The 16,686-nt window shown below is 44.3% G+C and overlaps 1 protein-coding gene across 3 annotated transcripts in view; it reads right to left on the bottom strand.

The window, feature by feature from the left end:
* The window catches only part of sgcd (sarcoglycan, delta (dystrophin-associated glycoprotein)), a 117,732-nt gene that overhangs the window by 4,749 nt on the left and 96,297 nt on the right, over nucleotides 1–16,686 (bottom strand). For all 3 annotated transcript variants that reach the window (XM_047343645.1, XM_035178680.2, XM_035178681.2), the window contains exons 6-7: nucleotides 7,354–7,426; nucleotides 1,050–1,173 (exon numbers count right to left, since the gene is read on the bottom strand). In XM_047343645.1, coding sequence (XP_047199601.1) covers nucleotides 1,050–1,173; nucleotides 7,354–7,426 — 197 coding nt within the window. The remainder of the gene's footprint in view (nucleotides 1–1,049; nucleotides 1,174–7,353; nucleotides 7,427–16,686) is intronic.

Below are 16,686 nucleotides of genomic sequence, written 5' to 3'. Positions count from 1 at the left end.
AAGAGAGTAAATAAGCAAAGTTGGAGACAGAAAGAGGACAGAGGAGGGAGGGGGATGAAGAAAGGAAACGACGGAGGGGAGGAGTTGTTGAGGCAAACATGTAAAAGGCTTGAAGAGGAATTAGCGAGTGAAAGGAGGACAGAAGGAGAAAAACAATCCTCGTCTGTTCTGTGTCGTCCTGCGTCTCTGACAGATTCTGGTGGACGGCCAGTGTGTGGGGGAACCGCCACCAGCCGGTAGCAGATCTGCTGCTCTGTGTTTGGCTGACGGAACGAGCTATTGTTTGGATTGTTGTTTGCTAAAAATACGTTTGGACGGCAGACATGGTGAATTTGAGATGGAGCTCCATCAGCCGTTATGGCCGCGGGACAAGAAAAGTTAATTTCTCCGCCAGTAAACAGAGTGGGAGGTTTTTCTACTTGTGCAGGAAGCATGTCTGAAATAACACGAGTGCATTTTAATGAAGAGAGTTAATTCTGAAGAGCCGTCTTTTTTTATTTGAACCAAACAGGATGTTTTAGCTCATTCTGCTCCACCACTCAAATAAACAACTTAATGAAGGTTTTGGATGTAAAAACAACGTGATGCTTTTAATTACACGTTTTCTAAAAACATCCTTCAGAAATAAAGAAATAAATATCGGGAGCGGCCGATTGGTGATGAGCTTTAGAGACGAGAGCGAGAGTCAAATTAAGAATAAAGTCGAATCGCCGCCTCCACCAAGCAGTTTCAGTCTGTGCGTACTTTTACTTCCAGACTCATGTGAAGTCAGTGTGAACTTTGACCGAGTGAAGTTTGAAGAAATTCTCTAAAGACAGACTTGAGACATCGTGTTCAAGAGGCAACGGACATGTTTCGTGAGGTCCCCATTCATGTGCGTACGGACGACAACACGAAAACAGAATACCTCCGGCCACCGGGTGTCACCGGTGAACTCAGAAAGGGATTGAGACTTCAAAAAAACTGTGTCTGAATAATAAGACAATGTGGTTGATGAAGATAATTTGGGTCAGAAAGCTGAATTAAGCAGACGTCGGTTGAGGACGCACCTCTCCATCTTTGGACTCCAGGCGTAGCTCGTTCCTGCAGATGGCCTGGATGTCCCCGGCCTCGGCCAGGATCTGGATTCCTTTCGGAGCCTCCATGATCAGGGAGCGAGTGGGAGACTCCAGCCTGGGAACACAGACAGAGCAGTCAGCGATCACTGCTTTCACTGGATGTTTGGATGAGGGAGAGAATAAACTGTTCATTAATTAGATAAAATAAGAGGTTTTGACTGTGGACACACACCAGCAGGTTTTCGACATGATGATCCTCAAAAGAAAAGTTGATTTCATTTCACAGAGAACCTCCACGGTACTTAGATCCAAACCCTACACCCAATAACAATGTCTGCAATGGGAATGGACTCGATCTGCGTTCGCTCTGTAGGAGACGCTGGTTTTTAAACTGAGGACCAGAGGAAATACCTCTAATATCAACACGACCACAAGACCAACAAGACCACACCCACATGCCAGGGCCCACCACCATGACCGGGGGCGTGGATGGAGCCGATCAGACTTGGGAACACTTCATATCTGTATATCTGTACGAGGATTAAAAACCAGCCCACTCCTCTTCACGTCTTCACCTCCACCGGCCGATCTGAACAGGAAGCAGGTGTCAGAACGCTTCAGTGGATCCAGACTTGAGGAGGAGGAGGTCTCTGTAGACGTCCTGTCTCCCTGTCACTGCGGCAGCTGTGTGTAAAATACATGATATTCTCTCCGACGTCACACATGTTGCTTTTGTCTGGAGGACTGAGAACTTTGATTCAGAGGCAGGTGAAGATGTTCAAGGTCCAGACAGGAAACATCGTCACTGTCTGATAATACTTCATTTTATCAGAAACCGTTTATGAACGTTTGATATTTGATTTGCTTGTAACAAAGAGACGGAAACTGCAGAAGAAACTGATCTGTTATGATGCTCATGATTTGATTCTTCAATATCAAAGTTTTACTTCACAAATGAAAACAATCACCATATTCTCTTTGTTATAATGAGACATTAAAGTGCTCAGTGATAAATTATTACAAACTGTATCAGCCTGTAAAACACTCAATATTTAATGATGAACAACTATTTGCATAAGTAATTTATATCCACTGTTAATTAACTAGACGGAGAAGTTGAAAAAAAAACGGACTCAGACTTCAGTGCAAATATACAAGAAGAAATGAAATATGATTTCAGTCACATTTTAGTCTTTCTTTAAAACACTTGGCGACATTATCTCAATGTCCTAGTTGACGGCCATGATGAACCGAGTCACGACAGACACATGAGCGGAGACAATTTGTCAAATGACAATCGAGGAAATAACAGGAAACAAATAAAAACTTGGTTTTATAATTTGATGGCTTTTGTTCAAGGCTCCAGACAAAGAGTGAGACGTCCCTCTGATATTGTGAAGAGGTTGTGGATGAGGAGTCAAACTGTTGCATCACTCCTTCCCTCGGCCTCCCTCCTCTTTCATCCTCCCTCGTTCTCAGGTTTGCTCCTCAGGGAGTCGGGCGATGAAATATTTCTCCCACATGGTTAAATCATTTAAATTTTTCCTCTCTGCTGCAGCTTTGTCTCGTGTTCTTTTTACTTTTCTTTGACAGTAAAATGGAGATTTAACGAAGAACAGTGAAACCAGTACACGTACTAGAATCTAAAAAGCAAAGCATGTCCGTATTAAAGTTTTCTTACTATTAATGTTGAAATATATTCACGTACTTTAACCTTCTGTCTACCTGTTTTAATATCATATCCCTGCGTCTATTTTGGTCGTCACACATTATTTTTACTGCAGCCACGACCTCATTTCCCCTCAGCAATCAATAACGTCTCGTGGTCTCCTTCTCGTTCCCTCTCTTCTTTACATCCTCTTATCCGCTCTCCTTTTCTCGGCAGAGCTTCATATCTGCAGCTGGAGTCACAGGTTAATAACTTTCCATGCGTCCTCTTCGCGTCGGCCGCCTTCAGTAAACACTGGAGTTTTTTGACACGACAGAATTTGCGAGCTCGCTCACCCTGAAACCTGCGAGCAGCTCTCTCTACTCTCCCGTCTGCGTGCGACTCCTTCGACCTTGGGCGACGGCGCCTTCTTTAAACTATTTGCCACTTTCTTTCTCAAACGGTGTGAACACAGTGCAGAACAGTTTGCCGTTATAAATACATAAACTATGGAGAGCTGAAATGGGCTCCCGTCGTGCCACGCAGCAAATCATAGGTTAAATGGCAATCTCGGCCGGCGCGGGTGAAGCTGATTGCTTTGCGCGGCTCTGTGGCGGACGACCTGAGCGCTGTGCTGGGGAACACGCCATCCTCTCAATTACAGGGATCAGTGTGAGCTGGAGGTGTGGAGGACGAGGGCCGAGCGGGGGGAGAAGAAAGGAGCGGCTGTGACATTAGAGACGACAGAGAGGAGAGGAGGATGAACACAACCCGAGCACAGATGCTGTGCTATTAAGATAATTTTCCACCTGTTATTTATGCTTTTTATTTCTGATGATGCTCGGAGCTGCAGGGAAGGAGATGGGCCTCCTGAGTCCTGATCTCCTCTGTTCTGATGTATTATGATGTACAATCATTTTTTAGGACACTGTTGGTTTTCTGGACTCGTTTTCTTTCCTACTGCAGTTATGGTTTCTTCTCATGTGGATCTTTGCAGGTAAATGTTTGGATTTAAAAGATAAAGAAACTTCAACTAGAGAAGACTAAAATCTGAGATTAATGTGAAGGAAACAAAACTAGAACTGAAAGGAAACAACATGTGAGGAGAGTAAAAGAAGAGGCGAAGAGGAAGAGGATGGTGAGACGAATGAGATGAAGGAGATGAAGGAGATGAAGAAGAGAGATGAAGGAGATGAAGAGGATGGTTTGAGACGAAGGAGATGAAGGAGATGAAGAGGAGAGATGAAGGAGATGAAGAGGATGGTTTGAGATGAAGGAGATGAAGAAGAGAGTTGAAGGAGATGAAGGAGATGAAGAGGAGAGATGAAGAGGATGGTGTGAGACGAAGGAGATGAAGAGGAGAGATGAAGGAGATGAAGGAGATGAAGAGGAGAGATGAAGAGGATGGTGTGAGATGAAGGAGATGAAGAAGAGAGATGAAGGAGATGAAGAGGATGGTGTGAGATGAAGGAGATGAAGAAGAGAGATGAAGGAGATGAAGAGGATGGTGTGAGATGAAGGAGATAGAGTCAGTTCAGGAGAAAAAGTCATATCAGGTCAGAAGAGGAGGAAGAGATGAGGGGAAGGTGACGATGGAGAGGAAAAGAGGATCAGGTGGGAGAGGAGATGAATCAAGAGCAGAGATGAAGACGAGAAGAAGAAGAAAGAGTTGAAGTCAATGTTCCCATGATTCATTGCAGGGAGGTAAATTCACCGGCACACGACGAGTCGTCCGATACTCGCGCGTCACGCTTCGACTCAACGCAACAGTTCAAGGTACATACGTTAAAAAACCTTTAAAACTTGGTCGCCGTGTCCAGCTGCAGCTCTGTTGCTAGGCAACAGCAATAAGGATGGGACACCACCACGTCTCACTTCTGTTCAGTTGATTTCTGTTTTTTTCTTATTGCAAATGAATAAAATAATTATCTATAAGAAGAGATAAACGTTATTTAGATTATATAAAGTCCCTGGACCGATGTTACCTGGTTACTTAACATGAAGTAGTACTATTACTACTACTCATAGTATTAAAAGTAAAAACAGCAACACATCTGTTCTAGAAATGACTGAATACGAACACGTAGAGAAAGAACAGAACAGGATCTCAGTGGAGTCGCAGCTTCTTTCTTCTCAGTTGTGAGAACATGTTGTGGACACTTTGCTGGTGTTGGATGATTCTGAGCTCCGTCTCCTGCTGTTCGAGTCGGACAGATTCAATCTCAATGCTCAGATTGCAGAGCGCTTAAAAAAACACAAAGAGAGACTCGAGCAGAGAGCGGCCGAGAATCTACTGTGTCAAACTTTTTATGATGTGAAAACTTTCAGCTCCTGCAGGAAGTGAGGAACTCTTCACTCCTCATTTCAACTCCTTTATCTTTCACATATTTATTCCGGTTATCTCTCAGGTGTGTGTGTGTGTGTGTGTGTGTGTGTGTGTGTGTGTGTGTGTGTGTGTGTGTGTGTGTGTGTGTGTGTGTGTGCGTGCAGCTACACACTCCTGCCATTAATCATAAGCATCTCAGCTTGTTTCTGTTGCAGAGGTTAATTATTCATCTTGAGGTAATTGAGCTTGTTTTCTAATCATAAAGGTCGATTCGTCCTTGTGCTCGATGCCGGACCCGGTTCTCCGGTGATCACACTGTGGGTCAGGATTGAGGTTTCTGCTTAATTTGATCAAACCTGATTCAGGCTCGGTGCCAAGAGGATTAAAAACCAAGTGAGAGAAAGTCAGGGCGTTAAAGCTCAGGTTGAATCAGTCGCTCTATATAAAGGTGGTTAGCAGCTGTGGTATTCAGGTACCTCACTCCCTCACACGCAGATGTTTCCAGTTGTTCTGGTTGATTAGACGTCTGCTCAGGAGGAAGGTGGGCGGACCCGAGCTGGGATTTATCTCAGGTTAGACAGAAGTTAATACACCGCAGAGCGAGGGAGCTGTCAATCAAACACACCCCGTTGCCGCCCACTGAGTCCTGAGGAGAGAACTAATCAGAGCAGAGTTGTGAGTTCGGATCTCAGAACAACACATCCACACTTCAGACATGTTGTGTTGTTAGTGTTTGTGAAGCAGCAGCAGGTTGTCGGGTCCGACTCGTTCACACCAACAGGAACATGTGTCGGATTCATTTCATGCATTTCCCCCTCGTCTTCCTCCTCCATGTGTTTCTGGCTCATTTGAAAATGGGTGAAGATGAAATGATGTAGAACTGAAGAAAGACGTGTTTTAACTCAGCAGCTTCTGTTGTCACCTCAAAACGCCCAAAGTCCGTCTACAAACACAACCTCCTCCTCCTCCTCCTCCTCCTCTTCATCACATCTTCCCTCCGTTTGATGTCTGTTCAGCCAAATCTTTGCTCTCTGTGCTTCCTCTCTCATCTCACGCTTCCTCCTCCCTCGTTCATTTCCTCACGACACAGGACGAGCTGCTCTGATGTTCTGCTGATTTTCATGGTGATTTGCAGACGGAGAGAGAGAGACTGATGAAGAGGGGGGGGGGGGTGAAGATGAGGAGGGGTAATGCATCTATTGGCAAAAGATGGAGCCAATAATCTCAGACGTCACTGGACCGACGAGTTAATTACCCACGAGGCATTGCTCTTTCCAGCACTTCATAGATTTACATTGTGCCTCTTTCAGGTGCTGAGATCTTTAACGTTCTTCATCTAGTTGAGTCGGACAAAGTCAAGAGGATGAAAAACACGAAGATTCATAATGACGTAAAAAGTTAAAATACGTGTCTCATCCACGATATTGTTGTTTTCCAGAAGTGTGACTGATTAAATATGACGGACAGACGACCTTCTGTCTCTGTGCAGAAAATAATAAATCTCATCGGGTCTAAATATTTAAAATTGGAAACAGTACAAACTTTTCCTTTGGGCCAAATTATATCGAGAAAAAAGAGCCAATAAATACATTTGACGAACACATTAGTGAAGCGTCAGTGATTCAGCAGTCGGCCACGCATCATAAATTCAAATATTGGTCCAATAATGTCAATGTTTCTGTGATTAGACTCAACTGTTTGTGTGAAAATTTGATTTTTATACTTTTTGTTGTTAAATAAAATCTGTAAAAAGCAGAAAAATAAACTGAATATTTATTTAATTCACGACACCAGAAGGAACCTTAGAAAATAATAACATACTGAAGACGTCATGTTTCTTATATGAATCTTTTTTTGCAATAGTTTTAATTCTGTCAATTACGTGTTTTTGAAAACTGATTTGAATCAGTTCAGTAGACAAACAGGTCGAAGGCTGCAACCCAATCTATGGAAGATTGTGATGATTGATCCTCTAATTATGTTCCTGATTTACTGGCTTAACATCTTGTGTATAAAAACTAAAGTTATTATTATTAATATTCAATTTTATAAAAAAAAGAGAGAAAAACTTTTGATTCTAGAAGCTGAAACCAAAGATTTTAGTCAGTTTAACTTGAAAAATAAACTTTCAAGTTGTTGACAGTTGTGTAAGTTCTACACAGATCAAACACAACAGCTGAGAGTGTGTGTTCATGTTGTGTGAGAAGTGATTTGTTGGTTAAACTGTTTAACTGCATCACATTAAACATGTTTAATGTGTCAGTCCATGTTCACGTGTGTATTTACTTCACATGTTCACGTGTTAACAGAACAAAACTCACCGCAGCTCTTTGGACGGCTCGGCTCTGACGTGCGGCGTCTCCACTGATTTGCTGAACACGGCTCCTTCAGCCCCTGAAATCACAGAAACACACAGTCAGACGGGAGGCGTGTGTGTGTGTGTGTGTGTGTGTGTGTGTGTGTGTGTGTGTGTGTGTGTGTGTGTGTGTGTGTGTGTGTGTGTGCGTCTGATCAATGAACATAATCTCTGAGTCTCAGCTGATCTATACGGCTCCACTCAGCGAGCACAGCGGCTCCTCGGCCTCATCGATAAACACGTTTAATAAGCAAGAACACACAGATGGAATATAATGAGGACAACATGTTATTTGAATCATTTCAAACCTGCAGCTCGGAGCAACGACGACACTTTACAAAGACATGAACTAAATTATAAGAACAAGGAGAACATCTTTTATAGTTAAAATGTCAACATCTTGATTCAACAGAAATCATCTGACTCTGGAAAAACTGATTATGACATCATGAAATAATCTAAATAAATAATATATCAATCACCAAAACACGTCAGACTTTTTCATCAAAATCCATAAATTATTTCGGCAAGGTAGAATCCCTCCACCGACCAGAGCAGCACCTTCATCAAACATCCATCCTGTTTTAATACGTTTCAAGTATTCAGACAAAACAACAACCACTGAAACTGATCCTCAAGCAAACTCCTGCCGTGATAAGTTCTGATAAACGTCTCCTACCAACTTCAGCCACTGTTTCCACGTCAACTCAGAATCAGTTAAAGTCAAATCTCGTCCACAAAACCAAGATCAACAGGATCCCGACGTCAAAATGATGAAATCTGGATAACTCATCTTAAATATCAAAGTAAGACTAAACAGTAAGTGTCACGATGAAGGAAACACGATGTGAAACGTGCAGAGCAGCTCTCGTTATTTAAATCACGCTGGAGCAGCTGGACAGAGTCTGGACGAGGGGAGACACATTCGAGCGTTTGTTAAATTAAACCGAGTTTAATGCTCGACTCTCTGACGTCTGGAGATGTTTACAACGCCGTGGTTCCTCCGGAGCAGAGCACAGCTCCACCACAGTGGAACTCGGGCTCGTCCATGTGGGATAAATAACTCGTCTCTTACTGACGACTACAGGTGGAGACGCTTCTCTTCTCCTGGTTCTGTGATCGAAGTCGTTGAACTTTTACTTTGTGGTTCATCCTTTAAATCACCAAACAAACCCCAGAGAACTGTCTTCTGGGACTCCAGGGGGCGCTGCTGCCTCCCCGTGTCTCCTTGCCTTCTTCATCTACATCCTGTGAGTTAAACGTTGAGTCTTATTTTCATTCTTCATGAGGAACAACAGTCTCATTTATTTTATGTTTTCTTAATCAAGTCACCACCGAACTGTAACGTGGGTCAGATTTATAGCTTCGAGCTTTAAAACATCAATAATTCAAACATTTACCCAAAGCAGACTTTATAAACTATCTCTGTCTCACAGCCGGACACTTGTGATACTTATTCCCTCTTTATGTTGTAGCTCTAAGTATGTTTGTGTTAAAAGTTCAGGGACAAACAGGGACTGGATGAGTTCAGGGACTTTAGGATATGACGAGGACAGTGTTAGGACGAGTGAGGCAGGTGCATGAAGAGGCAGCTGGGAGAGAACAGGTCACAGGAGGAACGGAACCGAGCAGAACTTTAACAAAGATCAGTGAACGAGTGAATCCTGTGAGCAGAGGACGAGGGAAGGAGAAAGAGGGGAAGAGGAAGAGGGGAAGAGGACGAGGGGAAGAGGAAGAGGGGAAGAGGAAGAGGGGAAGAGGACGAGGGGAAGAGGAAGAGGGGAAGAGGAAGAGGGGAAGAGGACGAGGGGAAGAGGAAGAGGGGAAGAGGACGAGGGAAGAGGAAGAGGGGAAGAGGACGAGGGAAGAGGACGAGGGGAAGAGGACGAGGGGAAGAGGAAGAGGAAGAGGAAGAGGAAGAGGGGAAGAGGAAGAGGGGACGAGGGGAAGAGGAAGAGGGAAGAGGAAGAGAGGCGAGGGGAAGAGGGCGAGGGGAAGAGGAAGAGGGGAAGAGGACGAGGGAAGAGGAAGAGGGAAGAGGAAGGGGAAGAGGAAGAGGACGAGGGAAGAGGAAGAGGAAGAGGGGAGAAGGGAAGAGGAAGAGGGGGAAGAGGACGAGGGAAAGAGGAAGAGGGGAAGAGGAAGAGGGAAGAGAAGAGGAAGAGGGGAAGAGGAGGCGGTGTGTGACCGGTCGGGGAGGATCGGTGCTTGAGAACAGAAGAGCTGTTTGGGTGGAAGTTGGAGGAAGCTCTGGTGGGATGGGCCAAAACAAGCAGGACTGAGATGGGACCTGTGACAGGAGCTTAAAGTCCCTGCTGCTGCTTGGTTCCCTCAGAGAGCAGAGACGTCTCCAGCAGACCCAACACTGTGATCACACACATCAAGGCTCTGCACGTTTAAAGCAGAGAGGAGATATGTTCTTGTTAGATCAGCTCTTCAGTCCCTGTTCAGTAAAGTACACAGAGATGTTCTACAGTAAACTGTGTTGAAATGTATTCACACGTTCTAGGATCACCCATGAATATTTATGTCACGTTTCCCCCCCCCCCGTCACATATGAGCTGGATCAGCATGTGCAGTTCCACCGCTCACTGTAACTAATTTACTGTAAACTGCATAATGCAGCCTGTACACTGTGTGAAGTGACGATAACGCTAATAGACAAAGTCCTGCTGGAGGCAATTACCCACCACTGACACGTGCGTCTCCATATTCAGCTCTAATATAATCCACAGACGTCAGCGAGGACCCGACCAGGAGCTGGGATCTGTGCAGCTGGAGGCTGGCGTGTGAAATCATGAGCGCTGACCCGCTCGCATCCCGTCGGAGGATATTCCTCTCACACTGGTGTTAGATTAAAATGATTCTGTGGTGTTCATCGTGTTCTGCAGTCTCCGGTCGTGACTTGTAATTTACCATCACTGTGTGTCCCCCACTTCCCTTCAGTCCGTCCCCACCTCCACTGCAACGGGTGAGTAACGACATTTCAACTCTCTGAGCACTTTGAAGACACAGACACAGATTCCAAGGCCTGACTTCCAACTGCAACCAAATATGATTAATGAACTCGTTAGCATGTGAATGAACAATGTTTAGTCGGCTACGTAACATTTAGCTTGTGAGCTACGTCTAGTGAATAACATGTAGGAGCAGGCAAACTACATTTAGCTCAGTAGCCTGTTCAACATTATTAAGTATGTAACATTGTTAGCATGTTAACTATGTAATATGGAGCTTGTTCTTATTCTAACGTTCATTTATTCTGTAGCAGATAACTTGATAGCATGTGAATGTTGAATGTTTAATATGTAACATTGAGCTTGTGAGCATGTTAACGTGTGTGCAGCATAAAACATTTACCATCACATGTCGATTAGTGTGTCAACATTTATCTTCCTCATCGACTCACATGTTGACACGTTAAACAAGTTTCATTCATTTGAATTAAAGTTCTTATTTGTCGTGGTTGATATTTAATATTTAAAGGATCATTAAAGTCGATATTCATGTCTTCTCGTTGTCCTGACGATTCGATCAGGACCAAAGTGTGGGACCGATGTGCCACCACCTTGCCCCCCCCCATCCTCAGCTCCACTGAATGGATCCACACTATGTGGTGAGACGGGAACACTGAGTTCTTGCAGGGACTCAGCTTCTTTTCCAACACAGCAAAAACTTTGCACTTTTGGGCCCAGTCATCACAACTGAACCTCCTGCAGGTGACTCTGCAATATCCTGAAGACAGAGAGCGCTGCCTCCCAAGGCCCCGCGGGACCAGCGAGTTAAACGCTCACCCATTTCATATGTTTCTCTCTCTGCCCCCTATTATCCCTCTCCCCTCATTCCATAATTTGATCGCTCTCATTTTCTCGGCTGCAGACTGTATAATATTCTCCTCTTTCCGTATTTCAGTCCGACTGGAGGTGCAGCCAGCGGCCCGCTCTAATAAACAGCCAGCACTCCCTGCTGAGACCCTTTGGCCTCTCTCCCCCGAATGCTTGAAGGAAAGCAGCGGCTTTTATAACAGCGAGCGATTCTCCACCTCAACAGTGAGTGTAGTCCGTCAGACAGTGTGTGCACGCGTCGGATTAGAGCGAGTCGAGCAAGAGGAGGCAGATCAAAGGGAGAGAGGAAGAAAGAGGGAAACAGAGGAAAGAGAGATGGAGGAGAGGAGGTAGAAGGGAAATGTGAGGGAGCAGGTCAGAACAAATAAAGAGACGCATCCCGGTGACAGACTCCACTCGTCACACACAGTAGCAGGCGGCAGATTACAGCCCGAACAACGTGACAAGCCACCAACAGTCTCCCCACAGTGCAGGTGAATTTAAATCACTCGCCCGGGGTCGCATCACTTCCTTCTATTTTTTACCTCCTGCCTAAATATGCTGACGGAGCAGCAGAGACTCGGCAGCCGGAGTGACAGTGATCGGCGAGAGACATTTTAACAACCGCCGCTGTGGCCCCGGTGATACACAGCAGCCGTCCACGGTGTCAGCTGCAGCGTGCGTCCACGGCCTGAGACGACTGACAGGCTGTCGTCCCGGGTGGGACAACAGGAAAACAAGGGGGACACACGTCTCTGTGAGGGCACCGCCGGTGGTGTGGGTGATTACAGAGCGACGTCTGACTCGGATCAACTGTCCGAATCATAACGGGGAAGTTTGTCAGGACGCGTCGGAGCGAGCACTCGGGTCGAGGAGTTGGATTAGAGATGTGAGAGGTTGTTTTATTCTAATAGCAGAAAGCTTGATGTGGGATGAACGTCTGTCAGGTCGTCACAGGTTCGCACGTGATGCTGCGCTGAAGACTCGAGAACACAAACGTCTGAGTCAGTGTCTCCGGACACTTTCTGGATCTTCTCCTGCAGCCTCATAGTAAAAGGAGGCTGCAAGAAAATCTCCAGACACTATTTTGTGAGTTTACATCTGAAAAACGGCTCATTCTTTAAATGTATTCGATCAGTTGCACAGATTTTCCTTCAGATTGCATTAGTCCTGCTCCGAGAAGTCACATTTCACAGTAAATGTTTCCCCCTTGTTGTGAGGACCTGCAGAGCAGTAGAGGAGACTGTGAATACAAAGTCACACGCAGGTGGTTTTAAAAGTGAAAGTTTTCCATATTCACGTGCTTCTTCCACAGTTGTTCAGTTGTCGCTGTTATGAGAAGCATCTTTAATTCAGTCAACAGATACAATAAAAGTCTGCGTCAGCGTGTGACCTTCTGAATAATGAAACGCTCCCTGACACGTGAGGACTAAACAACGACAGGACGGAGAGTGAAGGAGCTTCGTGTGTCTCTGAGGACGAGTGATGAAGAGGAGGTGTGGGGATGATGATGGTGATGATGATGATGATGATGATGGTGATGATGATGATGATGGTGATGATGATGATGATCTCTACTGGAGTCACTTTAATCATCTCTGTCCCTCGTGCTGACTGATTACCTCATAGTTCTGAATAAGAGTGATGGAGATGATGATGATGATGATGATGATGATGATGATGACTGTGTGTGTGTGTGTGTCCATGCTCACTCTTCTTCCTTATGGGGACAACAAGTAAGCAGTAATTAAGTAAAATAGACATTTTAGTTTTTATTCCATTCATATTTTTCTATAATTTTTCTATTTCCTCACTTATTATTACTAACTGATCCGTACTTTTGACTCTTGCTTCTTAGAATATTGCAAATTTCCCCATTGTGGGAATAATAAAGAATTATCTTATCTTACATTTGTGTTATTATGGGGTATGTATAAATCATATGTTGCTGTTTCTGTTTCTGTTTCTAATATGATCACATGTATTTGTGGCCTCCTTGATATTATCACTCAAACCAAATCAGTTTGGTTTCAATAAGTTATTTGATGATGAGGTGAAAACAGAAAGATGGCGGCGCCCGTGTCTGGGATACTTTGGGACATTTTACGTTTGTCTTTCAGTGAAGATCTGAAAACAACAGGTTTCTTTTAGTTTCTGTGTCTTTACTCTTCCTCTGCATGTTTCCGCTCGTCATCACGGTGAATCCCCGGCGGCAGGAATACTGATCACATGACACAGAAAAGGGAAATCACCGACTGCTCTCACAGGAGAAACAAAGAGAGGAGACGAGCTGATGCAGTCGAGATGACACAGCGATGAGGGACAGGAAGTCAGAGAGAGACAGACGGACGCCGCTGAATGCATTTTACAGAGATGTTGTCTCTGTCCATCTGTCTGTCTGTGTGCCTGCCTGTCTGTCTGTCTGTCTGTCTGTCTGTCTGCGTTACGAGCTGGCAGCCTGCGGGGGGGCAGTAATGAAGTCCTGAGCCTCTAATTGGAAAGAATGATAGTGAGCAGGACGTTTGATATTCCTCTGCAAATAGGCCTGCAGGGGACGTCCACTTGAAGAGTGTTGGGCCAAGCTGATTAGCCAGGCAGGGTGTGAGTGTGTGTCTGTGTGTGTGTGTGTGTGTGTGTGTGTGTGTGTGTGTCAGTGTGTGTTGAACCTGCCTCAGTTCACTCATTTGCTCTTTGTGCGTCCTGAAACCAACATGTTGATGTGATGGTGTGTGAACGCTCGCAGCAAACACATATTTTAATGAGTGTCTCTCACTGAACAAACGGAGACACGACAACACACTTTGCAGACGGAGAATCGTGTGAAACAAATAGATGAAGATGGATTTTATTAGAATATGTTTTAATTACTGTATATGACCTGGCCAAAAGTAAGTGGACAAAATATATTGTTTTTCAACTTCTAATTATCTGATATTCATCAATGTTGTCTTTGTGACATCGTCTACTCTCAACAATACATAGAAGGACAATTTGTCTCCACTTCCTCTAGTTGTAGAAATATGAAGCTTAAATATCCACCAGGAGTCGTCTCAGCTGTCAATCATGACGTCTGCGCTCGTTTTTAAATCATCGAATAAAAAACAAACTTATCAGAAACATAATAGAGTGAAAACTACCAAAAATTATAGAAACCTTCATGGGAAAAGATTTATTTTAAGTTAGGTCCATATCCCATCTGCTAACATGGAGAAGTTCAAGACCTATACCGCAGCCAGCCACCAGAGGGCGAGCCAGATGATTTGGCTTCACATTAGTGAGCTGTTGTCGATCTAGTGAGTTCAACGTGTTGTCGACCAAACTTAAATCACACGATCCAGAAGATAAATAATCACACGTCACAGGAAACAGGAAATAAATAAAGTCTGTTGACTTTCACTTTCACAGAGTTTAACACAATCGTGCGTCAGCGTCTATTTACGGCCGAGTGTGGAAGTCGAGCTCCTGCTGCTACAAACAATTTAATAAACACTGAGATTTTTTAAAAATAGACCAAAGCAGGGACTCCACACAATAAAGGTTTGATATAAAGAAAACGAGTCTCTGTACATGTTTAATCTGAATCTATCTTTACATCAGTGACTTCATCAGGTTGATTAAAACTCACAGAAAACCTCTAGAAGACGTTTCCTCCGCGCACAGAAAAACAAACGACAGTGAAGCAGAGCAGGGAAAGGTTGATGAAAGGTGCGTTCAGGTCTCGGAGGTGTAATTTCCACCTCATCTCATAATGAAGTATTATACTTTAATGTTATAGCCCATTAACTATGACTGGTATATACTTTGCATCAGCGCCGACTATCCTGCGAAGCAAACTGAACTTTAGATTGATTTTCTCCCCTCGAGGCAGCCGCTCGTTTTCATTCCCGTCGCTTCAGAGTGAAAATCAACTCGCGGACATTTGAATAATTAAAACAGTCACAGTTGAACGTTGAGCCACTGTTATTTTTATGTATTTTTATTTTATGTTTATACGTCTGAAGCTGCACTCGCGTTTCCGAAATCAATTTAAAAAAAAGAAGTGAAGTAAAAGCCAGAAGAAGCATTAAAAAAAAATACTGAAAATCAATTTAAAAAATGTGTTGTGAATTCTCAGCACATTTCTACTAGAGCTGGCACTTTAAATTTAAAATTCAAACATTCATTCTGATGTAGCGGAGGGGGAGTTAAATTCAAAGTGTAACGACATGTTTGGATTGAAAATACACAGAAGCACATCAGACCATTTGCCGTAGTTTGCCTCCTGAGTAAACCAGTATCGTGCTTTGGTTACAAAAATATGAAAAACATTCCAACAAATAACGTCTCGTTCACATCATGACGCACACGGCTGTCGCTCTCACTCGATTCTGAGTGACAGCGGACGGTAAAAATGTTACGACCGATAGCACCAGCGAGCAAGTGGCGCTGCACACAGCTAAGCAAACGCCGTAAAATAAATTTGGTGTGACATCGTGATCTCTACAGTCCGGATAATTAACGGAAACACTGATGTCGTATTCGTTAAAACGTTTGAAAAGTGACAACGTTAAATTCTACACGTCAGTTTGTACGTTTAGATGAAATATCCTTGAGGTGTAATCAAGTTACTTCTGCTTGTTCAGTCGTCTGATTCATCGTGATGCTTCCTGGACGGGTTCCACTGGACGATTTCCAGAAATGCACAACTGGGACTAGACCCCAGAGATGGATTTAGAATCTGAAGGAGGGATTATATTTCCCCTGAGGCCTGGAAAGGCCTTGGGATCACCCAGGAGGAGCTGGAGAGCTTCTCTGGGGGGAGGAACATCTGGAACATCCTGATTAACCTCCTACATCTCACCTCCTTATGCGTCCTGAGCTGATCCAATCAAAACGGCTCTAAGTAGCCTGAGAAACAGATTGTGATCAGATGATTCAAAACCTCTGGAGGTGGTTTCAGGCAGATTCTCGCCAGATGTTAGATTCTGAGGAATCAACCACCGAGCATCTGCTTCTCCTACGTGAGAACTGAGCTCCTAAATAAATGTTTGTCAGAGACGGTTTCTGTGGTTTCAGGTCGTTGTTATCTCACGGATGTTTGATCAAGTGTTTTCTGATCTGTTTGGTTTTAATTAGATGATGTGAAAAAGATTGACAGCTGACACTGACTCACGATTGGTCGAGAGCGTGTGTGGGTGGGACCTTGATACCTCAGCTCCACCCCACGTTCGAGTCCGGGATGTTTTACCTTCAGCTCTGTCGACAGGCTAATGTGTGTTAGACAGATGTGACGACTAACACATCTGTACGTGCATTTGTGCTCGATTCGACGGCCTCTCAGGAACGAGACGGAGCAGCGTATTCATGAAGTCATTTTTAAAGGCGGTAATGGTCACAGAGGGGGGGGGAGGGACTTCCATGTGCTTCTTAACTCTGCTGTAATCAGTCCTCAGTCGATGAGGAGCCGGCAGACTGCGATCGATAAAGACCACCTG

The sequence above is a fragment of the Hippoglossus stenolepis genome, chromosome 15, assembly GCF_022539355.2.
Source record: "Hippoglossus stenolepis isolate QCI-W04-F060 chromosome 15, HSTE1.2, whole genome shotgun sequence".
Classification (NCBI taxonomy): Eukaryota; Metazoa; Chordata; class Actinopteri; order Pleuronectiformes; family Pleuronectidae; genus Hippoglossus; species Hippoglossus stenolepis.
This window is presented reverse-complemented; position numbering and strand designations above follow the sequence as displayed.